Genomic DNA, 21,524 nt, shown 5'->3' with positions numbered 1-21,524 from the left:
TTTAAAAGCAGGAACACTTCATGAAAGACACAATCCCAACAGGATCTCCCTTGTTCTTTTGCCAGTTTGAAATGGCCTACTGCAAAATCTGAATGCAGCTATTATTTACAAGAACAACTTGTTTTGATTTTGATGAATTATGTTTCCCTTTTGCATTTTTTTGGCTCTGATGTCCCAGAGGTTCACTCATACATACAAACATTCACACAGATACATGCACACAGAGGCACACGCAAGGAGTCAAAAAATGAGACATAAGAGAAAGCAGACACACAAGCAGCCAGACAAACTGTCAAGAAACAAACGGCCTCAGACAGACAGAGACAGGGAGCTGGGCTCAGCAGAGGCCTTGATGAGCATTTTTACTGTAGAAGGACAGTGTCTGCTGCACACAGTCAGCCAACACATTCTTCTACACATAGACTCCACTGTTACCCTGCCAAATAAACATGTTAGTGGGAGAAAAAGAGGGGGAGCATGGGAGGAAGGAAAGAAAGTGAGTAGAAGATACAGAGGGAGAGTTTTAAAAGGGGGACCCTCTTCTCTGAACCTTATATGTATTGAAGGTGACTCACGTTGGTGCTGTTGAGGAAGTTGCCAATGGCCAGCAACGTGGTCAAGATATAGCGGAGTGTTTTGTTTTTCTCCAACTGGTCCATCCCTTCCTTCAGGTCCTGCAGAGGCTCTGCCACTTCCTAAAAAAGCATAAAAATGTAGTCAAGAAGCAAATTATCTCTCCTTATCTGCACCTTTTTCCTCTTATTCATTTTGCTCCTCTTCTCCCCTTTGAAGGACACCACCTCAGTAAATTTAAGAAAAATAAAACAGTAGCACACCAAATATTCAAATATTTGGGAAAACACTCAATCTTTTGCTTACTTGCACTTAAATAAGATTAACATTGCTCATGTCTATTCTGTCTGTACAAAACCACAAAGCTACAGACACCTGCTGGTTAGCTTTGGTCAGGTTAACACAGAAATGACCCACTTAAGATGGAACTGCTTTGTGCTTCCCGTTTCCAAAGAGGTTCGTGTTCAGGTGACATTTTGATAACAATCGCTTTGCACACAGTTTGGCAAAACTACAGAGTTAATTTAGAGAAAATGTTGACTTGGCGTGAGCAATATAAACAGAACTTACAAATCTGCCTTTGTTGTTGTAATCTACCTACTTGGGCCTTGCCATCAACTGGAGCTGTATGATGCATGTGTGCAAGTCTCTAATTTTCAAAGGGGACTTCATAGTGTCATTTTACATGACAACACAAGTGTAGCATTTTCATAAGTCTCCACTCTAGAGCTTGATTTAAAATTTTCAGTCTACAAGCACCCAAAAATGATGTTATGTTTGCAAATAACCAAAATGCATCAAAAGGAAGCCATCTTTAGATGAAATTGTCATATTAATGACAACAAACTTTTCATCAGTTGAAGAGCAGCAGTCCTCGAAACGTCTCTAGGGCTGTCAGCACTGATGAACAAATCCCAATGTAATTAAGTTCCGTAATTAGTGATTTTTCACATTAATCACGTTTTATTGTCCATGTCAGCACTTCAACATCTCCCAGCAGCCCCTGTGAGGTTTACTAAGAAAACCACTGCAACTTAATCCCAACCAAGGTTGGGAATAACGCGTTACTAAGTAACGCGTTACAGTAACGCATTTCTTTTTAAAATCATCAACGCCGTTACAATTACTGAGAATTTAAGATACACGTTACTCGTTACTTTTACAGCCGACAACTTGTTGATGAAGGTCAGTAAACATCCGGTTCAGGACTGTAAGTACATCAGCATCCTGTGAGAGAATAGAGTCTCTGCGGACACACACAAACAAACACAGGCATTGAAGCGCGCACACACACCATGGCTGAGCACTCGAGTGTGAGCTCTCTGTCTTGGAAACACCAGCATTACTTTTCCCTCCTCGGGATAAAGGACGGTAAAGAACAGGAAAGTAAACTTTCCCACCACCAAGAACAGTTATAACAACCTTACGAACTCGCTACAGCTAAGCTAGAGAGCCAGAGAGCCGTACGCTACAAACACCACTAACCCAGGTACAGCTCACGTTAGCCCAGCAGAGTAAGGAGAAGCCACTCCATGTAAACAACCATGGCCAGATTTTAAATCACTGCCAGCTGCACAGTGTGTCACCAAGGCAGCACTAATGGAGTGATAGCAAGGTATGTTGTTAAAGACACACTGATATAAGCTGTGGAGTCCGCTGCCTTCAGAGGATTCATGAGAAAAAAAAAAAGAAGCCAAGAGAGGACCATGATGCAGAAAAAATTTAGAGAACAGCTGGGATTTAATCTGTACACTGCCGAAAGAGTACATCTATTTTACACTTCTTAAACTGTGTGCAAATGCTTTAACAGTGTCAAAAGTTGAAAAACATTTCTACTGAGTTCTATTGTTTCACCACTTTCCTACATAATAATAATAATAGCTACAATGTAATGAAAATAGAGCTTTTTCCTCTCACACTGCCACAACAACACAAATGAAAGAATTATTTGAGGAACCCGAGCCCCGGACCAAGCAAAACTCATTGATACCTTCGCCCTCAACCATAACAACCGGAAGATTGTTTTATTATGAAGACATCAAAAGAGTGTGTTTTTTCAGCTGCAGTGTGTTCATTACCTGCATTTTGGGGATTAAGGCACCTATTTTGAATTTTTGTTCTTATCTCTTAATGCTTATTCATATTATGGACATAATATGAATTGAGGCTTTTTGGGGGGCAAAATGTCTTCCTGTGGGCAGCAAAAAGGGCCGCGAGTTTGAGACTTATGGTTTAGAACTAAAAGGTCTCGGTTTCATTTTCTAACCCTTTAACACTTCAGGTGTTCCTTATATCTCATTTTCTGAGTTATGTGAAGTTATGTTTCTCTCCCATTTATGAGATGTCTTTTTTGTTGAGATGATGTTGCTCTTCAAAATAAAAGTCTTTAATAATGATAAGCATAATTTACAAAACTTAAAAACTTTGAAATATGGATTAAAACACACCTTCAGCAGATAAGATGTTTGTTCCTGCTGTATCTAGTTCAAGTAGAAGATAGACAAGCACTCCAGCAATTAGCCTGCCTCTGTGCCAGAGCTGGGAGACAGAAGTCGGGGATTACATATACTGTTTTCTGGCCCAAATTTCTCAGTTATGATACTTTGAATGACCCATAGGCCACTGGCTGATAGATTTGGGAAATTTACCTCACAATGAACAAGAAACAGCATGTAGCTGGCTGTTAACTTCCAAAGAAGACAGTGACATCAGCTAACAACAGACTGTACTGAGATGAACTGCTGAGTGATTTTATATCATTGCAGCCTTAGGGGGAGCAGGGTAATTCCCCATAGGGACCAGAGATGTGGTGACTCCCTATATTTGCCGTGCCCAAATTAAACCAAGCCAAAAATGAGGTGAACAACTGTCAACAAGTGTCTAAATCCAACAACAATCTAAATTCAAAATTAAGTCACATGTAGATCTCAGCGTTGTCACATGTTTACAGCAACCTTATTCCAGCATATTTAGTGTGTTAAGCCACAAATTTTGGATTTTACTTTACAGGGACTCTAAGGCCTGCAGTCTAAACATAGCCTATGGCTAATCTAACTCACAGACAGCTTAGTGGATCAGTCCAAAGTCATCTGCACCTTTTTGTTATCAAGCATTTCACTTATTTTCCCTTGTTACATTCATGTCAAAGTGTTCAACATACCTGAAGACTATTTTATTTCAAAATAAAAGCAGTCTTTAACCAAACAGGAAGTCAGTTACCCTTAGTTTGAGATGGTCCATGAATCCAAAATGAAACAAAAACACTTTTAGAGGGAAACCAGTGAAATTTTAGAATGTGATTAAAAAAGAAGACTAATTACAACTAACTGTTAAAAAAATCTAAGATTGAAAAGAAACAAACACTGTTTTTAAAGCCCTCATATACATTTAGGGATGCGCGTCTTTATAATGACAGATTTATTTCTCAACATGTTGATTTGTTTTCTTTATACAGGAAAAGGTGTGTTGGTTTTCAATTGAATGTGTGGAAGAGGTTAAGACGTTCTGATCATATCTGAGCTGCTTTTTTGTGAGCTGCTTTAAAGGGAACTCATTGAGCTAGCTGGCCATATGATATCATCTTATATTAATTCCAGGCCACTAAATTGGATCAAATTAAAACCCTATATGGCCGACTGTGTTGCAAATGTTGTAAAGTTGTCCAAAAAAGAGTTACCGTTAAACCTGAGATTCCCCTAAAGTCACTTCTGCTTGCCAAAAAACATGTACAGATTGTGAAATCCTGTAACTTTGTTTCACTGAGAGGAGAAGCAAATCTTGTTACCTAATCATACTTAGGCTTGCTGCTTTTTTCTTTACCACCTTTAATACATGCTAAGCTAAGCGGTAGGCCATATGCAGATGTGTTTATCTTATGAAAAGTTCAACTATCTGATATAGTTTCAAGAGCACATATGCACATGCACTGCAAAAAAAATATTCATACATATTTAACTTCCTATGGTGTGACGTTCCACATGTGATTAAAGTAAACAGCAGAGTGTCTGACCTTCTCAATAAGCTCATAGTCCATCTTGAAGGCCCACAGCTGCAGGCGAGCAGACAGCTCAGTGATGGAGGAGAGGGTAAGGAGGAACTGCTCAGCACTGCCCAGGGGAATATCAGGGTTGACCAGCTGAGCCTCCTGAATCCTCTGCTTCTCCTCCTCTGTGGGGATCATTGTCAGGATTTTCTGGGAGAAGGACGGGGAAACGAGGAAAAAAAGACAACAAACTTAGTGAGTCATTCATCAAGACTTTTTTAATGCCTGAGAAAAACTTTTTCAGGATATGTCAGTGAGTATATCACAGAGAGGAAGGGGAAAACAAATCTGTACTGACATTCCCAGTTCTGTGTGTGATGTTTCCAAATTTTCCCCACAAACTTGTCTGACATCTGAACTTTTATTCCACCCTTGTCTGGCTGTCAGAGACAAAAGGTGAGAGGAATATTCTCTGTGCTGAAAATGAACTCAAGGTGAAGCTTTACAAACTGCAGGTTATATAACACCAAGGGGATGCTCAATTAATCATTATCTGCTGATGGGAAGTCCTTTAAAGTCTGTAGTGTGGTTTTTAAAACGACCTGAAAATATGCACATAGAGCTAACCTTTAATCATCCCTGTGATTAATTACATGACAACAGCCTTAAAGCTTGCCATGCAGACAGAAAAAAGCACCAAATGTCAACATTGTGGGCTTTCCTATCTGGATGAGTCAAATCTTTCTTGTTTTGGGAAATCTTTCAGTGCATTTTTCATGTGCTGAGTAAATATCAATGATGAAAACCATGCTTATTTTGGACCCAGTCAGTCTGAATGAGTTTGATATGATGCTCTACACAGTAATTATAATAAGCTGTTACCAGTGTTGATACAGAATCTCTGTAATGCTTACCTCGATGCCCTCCTTGTTCAGAGCATACTCATCAAAGTTGAGGATTGCGGTCTTAATGGTGCGTGGGGGAGGTAACACAGTCAAACCGATGTTTATGGCATTGCTGCGTTTTGAATCCAGGACTATGATTTCTTGTCGTTTGCCATCTACAGCTGCTTTCTAAAAGAGAAACAAACATTATCACAATCTGAACATTTTCTATAATGAGTTTATGTTACTGAATCCTGGCTTTTGGTTTGGCAGAGGACTCAAAGGACGGTTCCAGAGGAAACACCAGGCTGTTGAAGTGTTTGTGTGTTTTCAGTTTCGAAGAATCTAGAGCAATGGCTCTCTACTGGTCTAGTCTCAGGACCTTCCACCACCTCCTAATGACAAATTGTGACCCAAATTTCTTAAATTTTCCAATCACAACCAAATATTTTTGTTGAAAAATGGCAGTTTGGACTTTAGAAGGAACAAAAGAGCAGAGAGATGTAGACCCGTCCTTTACAATAAAAGCACATCATAGACTTTTGCCACATGTTTTTCAAGGCCCAATTCAATGAACCACGGAGAATGGCTTTGCAACCTACTTTTGGGTCCAGAACCACCAGCTGAGAACCAAGGGTCTTGAGAGGATAGAGAACAGACTCTTTTAGTCTTTTTAATAATAATTTTCTTTTGAGTTTGATCTTTATCAGACCAACTGCACAATTTCTCCAAATTTCATCAAACTGAGCTTTCACTTTGCTGACAACCAAAAATGTGGTACTGAACAACCTGTGTGACACAAGTTTGACCATTTTTATCACATGGTAAAACACATAACCACAGAGATTACTGAGATCATCACCTCACAGATACTCCTGTCTGTTATGGGGCTTGATAGCAGGAAACAGCACAGCACTCATTTACCTTTGTGACAGGCAGCTCCTTGGATTTGGACTCAAACAGCTGCTCCAGCTTGGACGTGTCTAGTTTCACAGGATCCAGTTTGGACCAGAGGGACTCCTTACAGAATTTATGGCTCTTACATTGCCAGTCCATTGGACGCACCTCGTTCCAGAAGAGACGGATCGTCTTCTTCTTCTTTTGAAAGAGAGGAATCTCCCCTCGACTCAGCTGAGGGGAGGGTGGAGGGATTGGGGCCATAAATGGAGGGGGTGGGGGCATCATTTTGCCTAGCAAGGGAGGAGGAGGAGGGCAACCAAAAAGTGGCGGGGGTGGTGGCAGGGCAGGAGGGGGAGGTGGTATCAGGTCACCTGAGCCCATCACATTGTTTATATCTAATATGTCCATGTCATCCTCATCCTTCAGGTCAGTGAAGTCCATCTCTTTGATCCGCAGCTCTCTGGGCGTGGCCATCAGCTGATCCCAGATGTAGTCCGACTCTTTCTTTGGGGGTAATGATTGCGTCGTTGATGATTTGTCAGACTGCTGCTGCTGTTCTTTGGAAGCTTCGACTTCAGGAGGAGACGTCAGGCCTTTTACTAAATCTCCAAACTTCTCCGCCACCGCTCGAACACTTCCTTGGTTGTCCAAGTGTCCCACCTCCATTTTCTTCACAATTTCTCCCCTGGCCTGTCTGTGAGCCTCCAGCGTGGAGATCCTGCTGGCCAAGCTAGCCACAGACGAGTCGCTGACCTCTGTCTCCTTCTCACATTTACACTTGTCTTTTTCTGTTTCTTCTACATTCCCGTCATCATCATTGCCGGTTGTCTTCTGAGCATAGAGCATGTCCAGCATGAAGCGCTTACTGTTGAGTATTTTGTTGCAGTGGTCATTCACATCTGCATCTTTAATGCACGAGGTCCACTGGCCTGTTAATATAAAAACAGTTGTTGACTTAAAAACAATTAAAGTTTATTATAAGAGAAAATGAGTAAAATGGAAAAATCATACCTGCTTCAATGTCATTGTTGAGCTTCTCTTCGCGCTCCTCCCTCTCCAGAGTGCTGCTCGTGGAGGAGATGCTGGATGCAGAGCAGTTGTCCTTTTCATTAACTTCCTCATTTTGTCTTTCCTTCTCGCTCAGCAGTACACTCTCATCTACATCCTTTTCTGTCGTTTGCTCCTTCTCAAACTCCTCCTCCAACTCTACGTTCACTTCCAAATTTGGCTCTCCACCTTCGGCTACATCCTCTACTTTGACTACTTCTACATGCTCTTCTACCTCACCCACACTCTGCTTCTGATCCTCCAGCTTTTTTTCCTCCTGTTTCTCCTTTTCCTCCATGCCTGACTGTTCATCTGAAGCCAGCTCCACCACTGCACTCTGCTTGGACTCAGCAGCATCCTCTGTCTCCGCAGACGACTCTGTCTCAGTCTGATGCTTGTCTGGCTCAGAGGGAGGTGTGGGAGATGGCTGTGATACTCTTAACTCTGGTGCTGGACTTTTGGTCCTGATCTGTGGGTCAAGGTTTGGCTCTGAGATTTGTTCTGCTCCTGGAAAAGGAATAATACAACATGGGAAAAATTACTGCAAATACTGCAAATATACTGTACTTGTATCTGATGGTATGGAAAATATTTTTTCTTCATTACTAAAATAGCTTTACAATGTTTCCATACATATTCATTTTTCCCTTTATGGTTGTCAAAAACAAAAATAATTTTACAAACATCAGAGGTCAATTAGAAAACAATTATAAAAAACTCTTACTATGGCTCAGTCATACAACATGACTGTAACATTATGCCTAAATGGCTGAGAGGGATTTTTTCGAGAAAACTGTATTTCAGATTGAATCTTATTAATACTCCCCACAGATGTATATTGATTAAGACCTGATTTTAGAGGAAAAAAATTCTGATCATTGCTAAAAAATCATCTAAACAAAAGCCATTTCACAGCAGTAAACTAAGGTCTTATATATTCAACCCCTTTTCTAGTCTTCACACAAGCACGCACATCATAGACTACATAGCAGAAGTGGTAAAAACCATTTTGTTGTAAAGTGGAGCCAATGTGCCAGAGCTTTAAACCTGCAGTCTGCTTAACAACCAGCAGGGGGAGACTTCACAGGTAGAGAAAGATGTCTTGCTTGTTCTCAGATCTCATCTGAACAATGGGTTGATATTGTACACACTAGTCTGTTACACCTGCAAATGTCATAACTTCCCACAAACGTAATAATCCTACAAATGTAATACATTTCCCACAAATGTAAGAGCAGTTGCCTACTACAATTTTTACAATTTTTATTACGTTTGTGGGAAGGTACAAATCTTCTGCTTTTATAAATTGTAATAATTTCTCACAAATGTAATATGGAAACTATGTATTTGTGGTCATTTTTTGTAATAACCTTTTAACAACTAGCAGTGTGTTCAAGTTAGCTTAAGCTCAGGTCACATCAAAAAATGTAGTCAAGGCAACTTTTTGTTCGCCATGAAACAGGAAGTAGTTTTGTTCAGAGTCTTAAAACACTGGTACCACAAATCTTATCAAAGTGGAATAATGTACAGAAACACTGTTCATCCAGGGATTTGACAGTAACTTCAAATTTCCATCCATTCAAAATGTGTTTTTCGTCAAAGGAGGTTTTACTAAAACTTCCCTGTATGTTTAAGATGAAGTAACTTGCTTTAGTCTGAGAGCCAGCACAGCCTTGTCCTGTGCATTTTGTTCATGTGTAGAAAGGTTATGCTCTCTATCAATTACTTACATTTCAACCAGATCAACCCTATCTGAGAGCTTAATTCATTTTGATCTTGCAGAATTTTCCAAAATTGTTATCATTCCTCTACTTTTTTAATTTCAAAATTTTGGGGCTAAGATTCATGGTTATAAGAGCATTTTAAGACTCTGGAAGAAAACCTTCCTTTTCTATGGTTAACCAAAAATCCCCATGACTAAATTTTTTTTATTTGACTTTAGCTTAAACTGACTTAAACCCACTGGCAGTTGTAAAAAGGTTATAACTAACAATCACCACAGCTTCAGTTTTAGTTTTCACATTACATTTATGGGAAGTTAATACAGTTTTGAGAAACAGTGATTTTTATCTTCCCAAAAACACAATAAATCCCTCCAAATGTAAAAGTTATTGCACTTACAGTATGTAACTGCTATTACATTTGTGGGAAATTTACTACTTTTGTGAAATTATTATATTAAAAATGTCAGATTACGTTTGGGGTTTATCACGTTTGTGAGCAGTTATAATGTTTGCAGGTGTTACATGGTCCGCTTCAGAGTTCCATTTAATTACACGATAAGGAGGGTATGCTTTTGATAATGATTACTTATGAATGACTAGTTTTTACCACAGCTACCTGCAACAATTACATGATTTAAAAAAATGTATCACTGACCCATCTCATGATATCCACCCTCTATCTCCATGTCTATTAAAGCCCCCAACTTCACTTCACCTTGGCTGTCTCTTAATTAGGTTAGCTGGGCTGTCTTTTTTTTCCATCAAATTTTTTAAATCAAGAGAATATTCATGCATTTTTTTAGACTAAGAGAAAAAAGTATGATGAAGTGAATATGTGAATAAGCATGTATAATTGGTGTAAATGTTGCGTACATGTTGCATGTTAAAAGAATCTGACGTCCAATGCAGGTTTCCCACTGGGATAATAAAGCCAATCCAACCATGTTATCTTATCTTAAATAAAGCTGAATCATTAATTTACAATTGGTAAGTGTTAATGTCAAGTGAGAGATGCACTCAAAGCCAGCTTTGTCTACAGAAGCTACTCAAGCCAACATTACCATAAGGTTCCTGTAGGTTGGATTCTTTTAATGATTAAACACTTGACAAACACCGTTTACCTGATGTCTGGTGTGCTGTTGTGACGATGTCTTCCTGTGAGATAATGGATGAAGGTGTGGTACAGCGGGATGCTGAGCGGCTTGCAGGCGTCGGACTCAAACATAAAGTGATCTCTGTACGTCCTCTTGTCACTCTGGGCCGCTCTCGCTCTAACTCTTCAGCAGCTATCCTCTCCACAGCTTTGTACCTTTAATTACAGAATGTACCTTAATATACCTGCACACTCTGGTTTAGATCCACGCAGACCTGTTGATCACTAAACTCTTGGTTCAAATAAACGGAGTATCAAAATAATGCTAGCTATTGTAAAATGTGTAAATTTCTCTATTGTTTTTAGATTTAAAGACATGTATTACCATCCTCTAACACACCTTCAGATATTGGGCTAATCAAAAATACGACCTCCTGACAGTATGACATTTAGAAACATGACATCCCTGAAAGCCAAAAGAGAGGCAGAGGTTTTTGTTAATTAATGGCATGATGTCCATATTCGATGATCTGAAAAAAAACTGCATGTATTTCAGTTGAATGAGGGAAACTGTGAGAGCATTAGAAATAAGCTGTAAGTTATGTTGCGCACACACTCACACGTGGACATGGTCAATGTTAGATAACTGGTGTTCATGCATGCCGAGATCCCATTACACACTTGTCCTGTTAACTTTAGAACGTCTTAATGGTGAGCAGGCCTAAAGGAGCTCCGACACCTATAATTCAGCCTTAGGCTGGGTACAACTGACTTTACATCTGTTCTCCATTTTAAACAGGATCTCCCGGCATTCAAAACTCCAGTGTTTGATCTACTGTCACAACTGCAGCAATATTACAGTGAAAAAAACAAACTCACCTTTCTTCTCGGGCTTGTCTCAGTTCTTCCCTCTTTTCACCGTAATCCCGACTGAAATGGGAAGGTAGAAAAACAGAAATGCATTCCGATTAAAAAGAGCCTTATTGGAAAATTACATTATTAATATTATCCAATATACTTCATTTAAAGGGGTAACTAATTAACTAAATTAACTTATCTGGAAAGTGAAAGTTTAGTCAATCTAACAAGCTTCATTAAGAAAGACAGCCTTTTTAAAGAAATGGGAGATTTGTGGATATCTCTCTTGAAAAAGGACTGGAGCCATCTGTTTCCAGAAATGGCCCCTGCCAGCATGTCGCTATCTGCAGTAAAAAGTAAAGAAATATATTCTCTCTGACATGAAGTCCTACAGAGTTTTATCTGACTCTTGAGGTGAGACTAACTTGAAGCGGTTCCTCTCTTCTCTTTCAATTCTCTGCAAACGCTCTTCTCTTTCCACTCGCCTCCTTTCTCTCTCTGCAGCCAGAGACTCCTGATGCTGTCTGTACGATGAAGTCAGCAAACCTCCTAAAGCAGGTCTACACGCAGAGGAGAGAACATTTGATTAAGGAATGTACAGATTGGTTCAAATGGATATTGTTGTTTTATACAGTGCTATTAAATCAGTTATTTGTTGTACAATAGCTGACCTGTCCGTGGATTTGGAGTCTGGTGTGGAGGGTGCTGAAGCGGTGAAGCGTTGGTTTGATGATGTAGGAGCCTGGTGCCTGCCAGGGTATGGAGTGCCATTTGCACTGATTCTGTTGAAAGAAAGTAAAATGATGTCATCACCTCCACATTTTCTAAAGAAGCAAAAAGATACAACCGGACAATCATGTAATAGATTCTTGGGCAGTTGTTCCCTTTAACTTTTAAATCACTTTATTTGGATTATCTGCCAGAAGAAATAACAGGATGTGACAGATACCTGCTGAAGTATTTACAGTTGTTCAAAATGTTCATGTAAATCACAAAACCTGAGAGCACTGACACATCTTTCCCTTCCTTCTTGTTAGTTAGAGTTGTTGACTTGTGGTCTTACCTTTCAGCCCAACAGGGCTTTCTAGCTGTGTTAGATGTAGGCAAGTTGTTTAAATCAGTCAGACTGAAGGTAGGTGTAAGAAAAAAGAGAAAGGTACAATCAGACACAAGAAAGATAAATTAGTTCAATATTAGTTACACAAAACAGAAACCTGAAGCAAGAGGAAGGGCTGCAAGACCACAACACAAGAAATCCAGCAGGGGAGAGACAATGTGTCTTTACTTTTTACCAAGTCATTGTATTGTTAGGAGGCAATAAAACAGTTTATATTATACTGCACTGAGAACAGTGAATCATGCTAATATTGCAGTAGGGATAGACATCATAGAAATGCTGTGCTACAGATCTCTGCAGAAACATAAACCACCAAAAAGACTTTGACTGGGACTCACGCTGATCTTTGAATTCTCAACTGCTTTGAAATAATTTACTAACTTGTCAGAGATTAACTGTGGTGCTGAGCCACAACCAAAGACAGACGAGATGTAAATGTTGCACAAAATAATTCTTTCCAGCAACTGAAAAAAGGAAGTCATAATGAGTTTCCTTTTTCTGGTACAGTATGTCTTTGGAGATGACACATGCAACATAAATCTCATTTGATAGCCCATAAGGGCGTTTGTGCACTGTGAGCCTGGAAACATTTTTGAGGGTAAAGACTACAGTATGTGTAAGACAAATAACCTCATGGGTCACAATTTAGAGAAACATATAAAAGAAACTGTTTTAAAATTAAGGCCACTCTATTGTGTACAGTGAGGTAGAGAGAGACACGGGCAACAGTGATTGGGACAGTGTGTTTCCACATTGTGCAGCATAACCATAGACTGTATAAAAAGGTGGCCAACAGAGCATCTCCCTCAAAGTGAAGCCAAAAATACAGAGCTCCCCCTACTGACTGGCTGCAGTACAGGTCATGAACCCAGCCATGTTAACATGTGGCATAAGGGGGAGACTTAAAATAAAAACATGCAAAGCTAAATTCTGTTGAGCTCGCTAGTTGTTGTCATGTCATAATTATCAGGATTACTTTTCTGAGATGATTATTTGACTTGGCTTGACTCAAGTCTGAAGTAGAGCATACTGGCTCAAAATGTCACTTGGTTGCTATTAAACATGGGAGCTCTGTGGTGTGCAGACCTTTTCTCTTTGTCAGCTAATGTCTTGAATAGCATAAGGCGACACATTCCTCCTTGTGGTGTTTAATACGTGCAAGAAGAATTTCTTTATTTAGGTAGAGCTCACTTAAATAAGGGAGATGTGCCTATTCTATATGAGCACCCCCCACTTTAGCCAACAAGCTAGCTACCACCTTAACTGACAAAGGGAAACACTGGCTTCACTTTTGTACACCAGGGAAAGTAGAGATGTGTCATCCAGCTTTAAATACAATCAGTGGGCATAGTGGTAACACATAAAGGACTTCTAAAACTGTTTATTCTGACATGGGCCTGCAGAACTTACTAAATCATCTCAGCTCTAACAAACAAGTGGCTCTGGTTCAAATCAGGGGACAAAGTGGGAGGAAAGAGTGTTTGACGGTGGGGTAGATTAACACTGGGGGCGTGCAGAGTCTGAAAGAGCAGCAGGGAAACACAGTTATGTGTTGGCCATGGAGGAACGCACCAAGGACTAAAGGTCCTCTTTTTAGGTGCTGCAGACACAGGAGAAGACGTCCTGCTCTTGACGCTCAGAAATTTTCTCTGCTCGTCAGGGTCACTGGCTTTAGGGAGGATGTTGGCCATACACATTATGTTCAAACACATGTTAGAAGTGTCTGCTACAGCTGGGGCCACACTAGGACGACAAAATACAAGAGAGGAGGAATCCAAAGGGAATTAGGAAATATTTATACTTTAAAATGAAGAGGAGAGACTGTATGAGGAAAAGAGGGATGCTTTATCACTCAGAGGGGAAACCAGCTGGGCTTTAGTACCTGTGAGCACCCTGCCTACAGGACTCAGTGACTGGATGACTTTCATGATCTGCTTCTTCCTCGTCTTCCTCCTCCTCCTCCTCCTCCTCTTCCTCCTCCTCCTCCTCTTCTTCTTCCTCTTCTCTGTTACAAGAGGAGGGTTGGAGGGAGGAAGGGAGGATGTAGGCATGCAGGAGGGGAGATAAATTTGTCAAAGACAAGAAGAAAAACAGCAGAGGAGACGACACAAATGACATAAACATGCGTGTCAATAACAAGATTAGAGGAAATGTTAGAGTAGAGAAGACACAACTGCTGACAAATGTATGAGAAGGTTAGAAGACACTCTATAGATGATGCAAGAGATGGATATGCACAGGCAACACATTATAACAATGTTTAAATGTTGGGAGACTTTACATAAACTAAATAACTAGTATTAAATAAGTTAGGAAAAACAGAAGTTTAGGCTTTCTTCTGCATTAACTGATCATCTGGAAAACATTGTCACACTTGAGTCTATGGCCATTTGACCATTTGGATCCCTCCTGCTTGTCTGGATTTCATTAACTATATGAAAAAATGGTGATCTTCAAAGGCAGCTTGAATTTCCTGTGTTGGCCTGGAAGAGGCTAGGCTGGTATCAAGTGACATGCTGGACTGAATTTAAGTACACCTAGAGACCTGAGTGCTACCAGGAATACTAGTGCATGTGCTACTGAAGAGATGCTTGGTATTAATCATGTGTGGCTGGAGGATGTGGACTGAGGATCGACAGGAAAAAAGATAATTGGAAGAGTGAAAAAAAAAACAATTAAAAATTAGTGCTTTGTCAAAAATTACAGATTGGTTTTACTACTTCATAAAAACAGTGAAATAAAGGGTTTATTTTCATTACAAATAACTGCCTGACTACATTTTTGGGTGCTTTTATAGAGTTCAGGCCAGGCTACTGTATAATTAAATGAAATTACAATTGCCCCTTGCCTGAATTATAGTTGTGGCTGCTGTTAGTCTGTGTAGTCAGAAAGGTTTTTTTCATTAAAGTCAGACAGCTCTGTTGCATTTAAGTGTGTTGCTCTCACTAAAGGAAGTAAGGCTTTTGATGAAGAGCAGATAGCTCATATCATGTGTTTACAGAAGCTTCCTATTTCCACCAGGAGCTAAGAATGTGTGAAACTGGAGGAATTAATTTAAATGTCACTTTCAGGCAACAGTCTTTCTCTTGCCTTTCTTTAAATTGCTGTGTAATTAAATTTTCTTTTTGGCTCTGACAGAAGAGAAGCATCTCTCTAAGAGGGAAATATGATATAAGACTTGCAGTCAAACTGTTTCCTGTGAAACAGAATAATACACCATGGGCTCCAGAACAATTTGTGATTCCTTTTAAGTTTAAAGATCGAGGGTTTAAACACATTGGATCAAATAAGAACCAAGTTTGAGCTGAAATAGAAGCAAAGATTTAGTTCAATGTCTTCTCTTTCCATTTCTCGGCGTCCTCCCCTTATCTCACCTTTCACTGATGTCTTCCACGCGTTGGCCGCCAAAGGGCAGGAAGCTGCTCGCAGCAGTGTGAGGGCTGCTGGGTGAAGCAGGGGCAGAAGCATGGCCTCTGCTATTCTGAAGTGAATGTCTTCGGCTGCGTCTTCTCTCCAGGCCACGTCTCTCGTTTGTGCCGCCAACGCTAGCCCGACGACGGTCTTTGCGGCCACTTGGAGGCAACTGGGTCTCATTGTCACCGTCCTCATGCCGGAGAGTCACCTAAATAGAAGCATCACAGGGAAACTCAGTAAAGAAAGTGTGCTTCTGAACCCACTTGATCTCTGTGGCCAAGACTTTAAAGAAATACACATGACATGAAGACTGACTGTTGTGTAATAATTCAGACAGTCAGAGCTCCCTGACCTCATAAATGTTGATTTGTTCCACAAGGTCCAGGTCAGTGCCCTTCCTACTTAAGTGTCTCTGGGCCATGGCCTCAATGCTCTGCTCCTCCAGACAGTCCACCATGTCGTAGTACGAGTCCTGGTCTGGGAGGCCTGCCAGAGTCTAAGACGAATTTAATAAACAGGATAAGGTTACTAAACGCATGACTGCAATCATTCAGAGTAACTGATTAAACAAACAGGCAAATGGAGAGGAAGAATAATGTAAAATGACTTCTTAAGTTTAAAAAAAAATCCCTACCAAGTAATACTATCTAAATAAACTTCTAATAATTAGACAAGGGTTCCTACGATACCCATTACAGGGTTATAGTGTTACAGGAGTGGAAAGTAACTAATTACATTTACTCAGATTACAGTTACTGAGAAGTGTTTCTGTGTGATTGTACTTTTTGAGTACATTTTGAAATACGTACTGTTACTTCAACTTAAGCACATACCCTTTTACTTTGTCCACTTCTGTTGACTAGACAGTAGCATAATCAACAGCTGCTGTACATTGTAAAAACTGAAGTGTTGATATCTCAGAGTTAAACATTTCTCAGTTGATTTTATGTCCATTCTGAGTGAAATGGTGTTCAGTGTTGGAGTTATTTGACAGTGTTGATCCCCCCAGTGTGAGTTCAACTCTGTAAAGCACTGATCATCAACTGGAGGCCCAGGGGCCACATCAGGCCCCCAACAGCTTCCCATCTGGTGCCCAGAAGCTTGATTAAATTCTGAAAAAGTGCTGAGGAAAAAAATATATAGCTGTATTTAGGGTATCTTTGCTTTCTTTCCTTTTATCAACCCCACAGATATTCAAATAACTCCAAGTGAGATTTAAACATTTTTTAAAAGATTGGCTTAGTATTTTAATAGTTTTACAAAAATCCAACAATTATTAACCATTATTAACAAATAAGCTGCATGAAAAACTAACTCATTATTCTATTCTTGATTACAGCACCAGATTTCTGTGTAAATGTGGCTTAAAAATCTCAGTCACCCCCTTGTAGCTTGCTGCAGTATAGGGATTTAACTGTGTGAACAGGGACTGAGTTCACTGATGACGGCTAAAAATAAGGTACATTTCAAAGATAATACAATTATTTAGGCAAAAGTGTTTTCTGTAGTTCATTTAACCCTCACAGTATATGCACAGACATATAGTGGCCCTTGTGCAAATGTAGTTGATGACCCCTGCTGTAAAGAGTCATCTAATCTAAGCTCTGCCCACTGAGATTTCAAACCTCTGCGTATGTGTAAGCGGGGTTTCCCTTCATGCATTTGGGCAGAGTGCTTGGATGTGTTTTATATGTGTTAAGTTGTGTTTGGAACTTTCCGGTTGTTGAGTGATCACTGCTGGGGCTCTTTGGTCATGTTTCCAGTGGATGGTTGTTCTTTTTGATGTGAGATACATTTGCACCGCGAGTGAAGTTATCCACTAAGTTAGATCTTCTGCCTGACTTCAGGTGATCTTAAAGGACACATAGTGGGTTTTCATTATTATTAAGCATTGCCTTGCTGTGAAGTTGACTCTCTGCACTGTTCTTGCCAGAGACCCACTTTTCCACAGATTTTCAAGAGTTACTGCAGCTCTGTCATAACGTACATATTTAAGACTTCCAAAAGTGTAGATTTACTATATGTAGTGTCGGCACTTTGAAATTGTTAAATTTTACTCTGTATGAGTTTAATTACCACTGTCAATTTTGCTGTGTATTTAACTTCATTATAGAGGTGTGACTTTACCTGAACAACCCCTTGGAGATCTATTCTCTTGGTGTTCTTGCCAATAAGGAAAAATCATATTTTACTGTACAACTCCTCAGTAACTGTTCGGTACTTAGTATTTAAGTAAACTTTAATTAAGTACTTTTTACTTTTACTTGAGTAGATTTATAGACCAGTGCTTTGGCTTTTACTTAAGTAAATCTTAACCAAAGTAACTGTACTTTTGAACTGTACTTTTACTTGAGTACAATAGTTGTGTACTTTTCCGCCCTCTGCCTGTTTTTTCCTCTTTTGCTGCTACTACTGCTATTCCAGTGACTCCCTCACCTAAGCTGTATGGTAAAAGGAGTGACAATGAGTCCTGCTATATCAAAGTCTTTCAGAAAGCTTAACATCTTTAATTTTGATCTGAGCTTCACAAAAGCACTCCCAACTTATAGATTCCAATTGAACTTGATTCCTAGGTCTGATAATTATCAAACTTTTACACCTCAAATTAACAGACTTTCTTATTCTTCAAATGAGCATTCAAATGTAGATTCAATCTCAATGTGCTCTGTTAAAGGTGTTTGAAAGATAGAGATTCAGTGAGAAGAAAAAATTATTAGAACAGATATTTTACAGGGTAAACAACAAGCTAGTTGCTCAACCATTCTCTGACCTTATTGATGAGAGTCATTGCATACACCAGCAGCTCTGTATCCACTCCATCTTTCTCATCCAGGATCTCCATGATGTTTGACCACAGCTTTGAACCTGCAGTAGCAAAAGTTAAGCAACAAGTTGTATGGAAATCAAAAGACAAACTGCACACACACTTTTATCTTTACATCGATGCTATGCATTAAAAAGGCATAAATGCCACCTTAAAGCATACAAATCTGCAGCTCCACTAGTGTGCAGAATCTAAGCAAAATCTGTCACGTCATCTCGTAGCTTGGGTAAAAAAAGTAGTCATAGTGGTTTTCTAGAAAAGTGGTAGTGGAAAAAGAGAGCAGGACAACTTGGACTAAAAAAAGAATGAGGCAGCCTGTGTCTCAACCACAAGGGTCAAGTCCATCTCCTTCTCATCAGGGGACCTGAGGGGGGATCAGGTTTAGTCTTCTTATGTAACAGTGGAGGTGACAGGATAAGAAACAGCAGAGACAGGGGATATCTGACCCTCACAGACTGATGCTCACCCCTTGTTTTACAATGCAGCAGTATGTGGAGCATTTTGAGATACAGGTAACTCAACCTCTCTGCACAGAGCTTACAGCCTTTCTTGGTTAGCCTTGTTACATAGACAGGCAGGACGCTGCACAGGGAACTGGATCTGACTACACTACAACAGGAGCGTCTGCAGTCACTGTGGATGGATGGCTTGATTAATATGAATGAAAAAGTTGAAATTAAATATGTTTTTTATGTTAAAATTCAACTCATATCTTGGAAATGCTAAGCCCCCCACGACTTTGTGGAAATATTGAATGTCAGTTTTAAGTATTTTTATTGACAAAATCACAACATAATAGGCCTACATTCACTTGTTGTTGCAAAATCTCTGTGTACAAACTATCCATTATCATGACAGTGTTTTAGGGCCATTCTAATAAATAGAAAACAAAGAGTATCTGTCAATTTTGAGAAAAACTAAAAATGTCAGGTTTAAAAAGTCATACATTTACAAGAAAAACAAAAAAAATTGTTGGACTTTAAAAGTTGTAAACTTATGTTAACCAAAAGTTAGAATTTTTGAAATTATGAAGCCCAAAATAACAGAAAAGAAGAAAATCTTAGCAGATGAGGTTGTATTCCTTGCTGTTGCAATTGATAGCCTAATCAAATAATACTTCTTAGTAGGACAGATCAGTAAGATCCATTTACTTTTTTGGTAAATTTACAAGTTTAGAATGACTTTATAACTGTATGACTTCACAAATGGGAAATTTTAAAGTTTACAATGTCAAAATGTATGACTTTTTAAAGTTGGAAATTCTGAGGGTTTTTTTTTTTTGTAAATATATGACTTCATAATCTCAAAAATGAACTCTTTTTAATCTTCCCCCTTTTCTAAGAAATTTACAGATCCTCTTTATTTTAACATCTTGTAGGGGGGAGCTAATACGCCCTCATACATTATGTTTGTAATCAAGACTTTAAAAAATGTACATCTGATTTTGTCAGCATCAGAGCAGACAGGGCTCCACGCCCCTAGGGTGCCCCAGGTTGGGAACCAATGAACTATACACACTCTACTGTGATCAGTACTGTGCTGTAGATTTCGATTCTACACCACTGAAGACCTGTGACATTATGATGTATTCTAAGGTTCATTTGGTCATTCTGCTGGCTAAACTTCTGAGGTTAGCTTACCTCTTTTTGTATCCACAACGTTCACAGCCTTTATTAGGAGAGTGGCATTAGACTCCGTGTACTCCACAAACACCAGCAGCAGCTTTAGAGCCGTCTTCACCACCAGACGAAACTACACAGAGAAAAATATAGTTTACAAAGAAATCAGCTGCAGCTCTTTATATTAAGACAATTATAAGCATTGTACTTCAACTATTAACAGCCTCTTCTGTAAAAACAGCTGTATGAAGATGGCACAGAGGGCATCCCAGCCTTTTCACTTTTAACTTTTCAATGGTGTCATGTAGTCTTATGATAGTTTTCCTGTCTGAAACATCTTGCAAGGTTTGATAAGAAACTTGTGTGACGTAGAGGCAGAATTAAAAATACATGTAACAGCTAATGGGAACAAACTGTTCTGTAGACAAACTGTGAAAGGGGAATAATGATACTACATATATTAACACTGAAATACAAATCAAGTGAACAAAATAAGAAAAGGGTAGGAAGATACTCCTGATTCAAATTTGCACTCCTGAAGTATGAGAAAGATCAAAAAGGGAGTAATAGGCCTAAGTCTCCAGACTTAGAGTGAAACAGACATCATGTCAGTAGTGATAAACCCATCAGGGTTAATTCAAAACTTCTGAACAGCTGCCATATCATACTGAAATGAATACTAACAATGGAAACGTGCCATATTAAACGTTTGGAAGACAGGAGTTTGATTTAAAAAAACACAGTTGGTGCCAAATATTATTTCAACATTTACACATGGAGGCAGAAAATTAATTATCAAGAACAGAAAACAGCAGGGAGAGGAGAGAGTCCATAAAGCTCTCTCATGTGCTGCAAATGTTCTGCACATGTCCAGATGTGGCCACTAGAGGGCTGAAGTGTCCACCATGCTACTGTGTTTACACAGCAGTGAGGTTTCAGAGTGTGTGATTATTTCAAGTCTGTCAGCACACAGATGTGGGTAGCTGTGAGATTGTTCGACATTATTTCTCCTATTTAATGTCTATATCTTTACCTTAGATCCCACCAGGCTGTAAAGCCACTGGACTGTTTCATTGTGAGATATGAGGCCGTTCATCCCGTCCACATACAGCATAATCTGACCAAGAGCTGGAGAGAGAGAGAGAGAGAGAGAGAGAGAGAGAGAGAAAGAAAGACAGAGATGGAGTCTAGTTAATCATCAGAGACAGACAAACCCATTTTTTATCCTGCTAAGTGCCCATAAGAACAAGAAGGGGAGGAAATGTTTAGGTTTTTATTCAGACATCAGAGGGTAAAACAAAGGACAAAACACTTTGGTAAAAGTCCCTTTCAGTACCCTAAAGGTGGGCCATGTTTCCCACATTTTATATGTCTTTAATGGGAACTTACCATGCTACGATAAAAAATGCAGATATTTCCAAAAATATTATCCTGTTGAAGCTGCATTTTCATGAACAGCCAATCCTTCAAACACCAAAAAAGGAAATAG

General features: G+C 39.4%; 1 protein-coding gene across 4 annotated transcripts in view; it reads right to left on the bottom strand.

The window, feature by feature from the left end:
- fhod3b (formin homology 2 domain containing 3b) overlaps positions 1-21,524 on the bottom strand; it is a 125,916-nt gene that overhangs the window by 6,883 nt on the left and 97,509 nt on the right. For 2 of the 4 annotated variants that reach the window (XM_041793419.1, XM_041793420.1), the window contains exons 6-20: positions 21,069-21,163; positions 20,057-20,168; positions 18,363-18,457; positions 15,945-16,088; positions 15,553-15,800; positions 12,125-12,187; positions 11,733-11,843; positions 11,487-11,621; positions 11,083-11,133; positions 10,232-10,419; positions 7,351-7,893; positions 6,364-7,268; positions 5,470-5,628; positions 4,583-4,765; positions 576-695 (exon numbers count right to left, since the gene is read on the bottom strand). In XM_041793419.1, the coding sequence (XP_041649353.1) occupies positions 576-695; positions 4,583-4,765; positions 5,470-5,628; positions 6,364-7,268; positions 7,351-7,893; positions 10,232-10,419; positions 11,083-11,133; positions 11,487-11,621; positions 11,733-11,843; positions 12,125-12,187; positions 15,553-15,800; positions 15,945-16,088; positions 18,363-18,457; positions 20,057-20,168; positions 21,069-21,163 (3,152 nt within the window). Of the gene's footprint in view, positions 1-575; positions 696-4,582; positions 4,766-5,469; positions 5,629-6,363; positions 7,269-7,350; positions 7,894-10,231; positions 10,420-11,082; positions 11,134-11,486; positions 11,622-11,732; positions 11,844-12,124; positions 12,188-15,552; positions 15,801-15,944; positions 16,089-18,362; positions 18,458-20,056; positions 20,169-20,243; positions 20,336-21,068; positions 21,164-21,524 lie in introns of those variants that run through there. The other 2 variants (XM_041793423.1, XM_041793421.1) reach the window with 2 other exon arrangements.

This window comes from Cheilinus undulatus, linkage group 8 (assembly GCF_018320785.1).
Source record: "Cheilinus undulatus linkage group 8, ASM1832078v1, whole genome shotgun sequence".
NCBI classification, from domain to species: domain Eukaryota; kingdom Metazoa; phylum Chordata; class Actinopteri; order Labriformes; family Labridae; genus Cheilinus; species Cheilinus undulatus.
The sequence above is the reverse complement of the archived record's forward strand: the minus strand, read 5'-3'. Positions and strand labels throughout refer to the sequence as shown.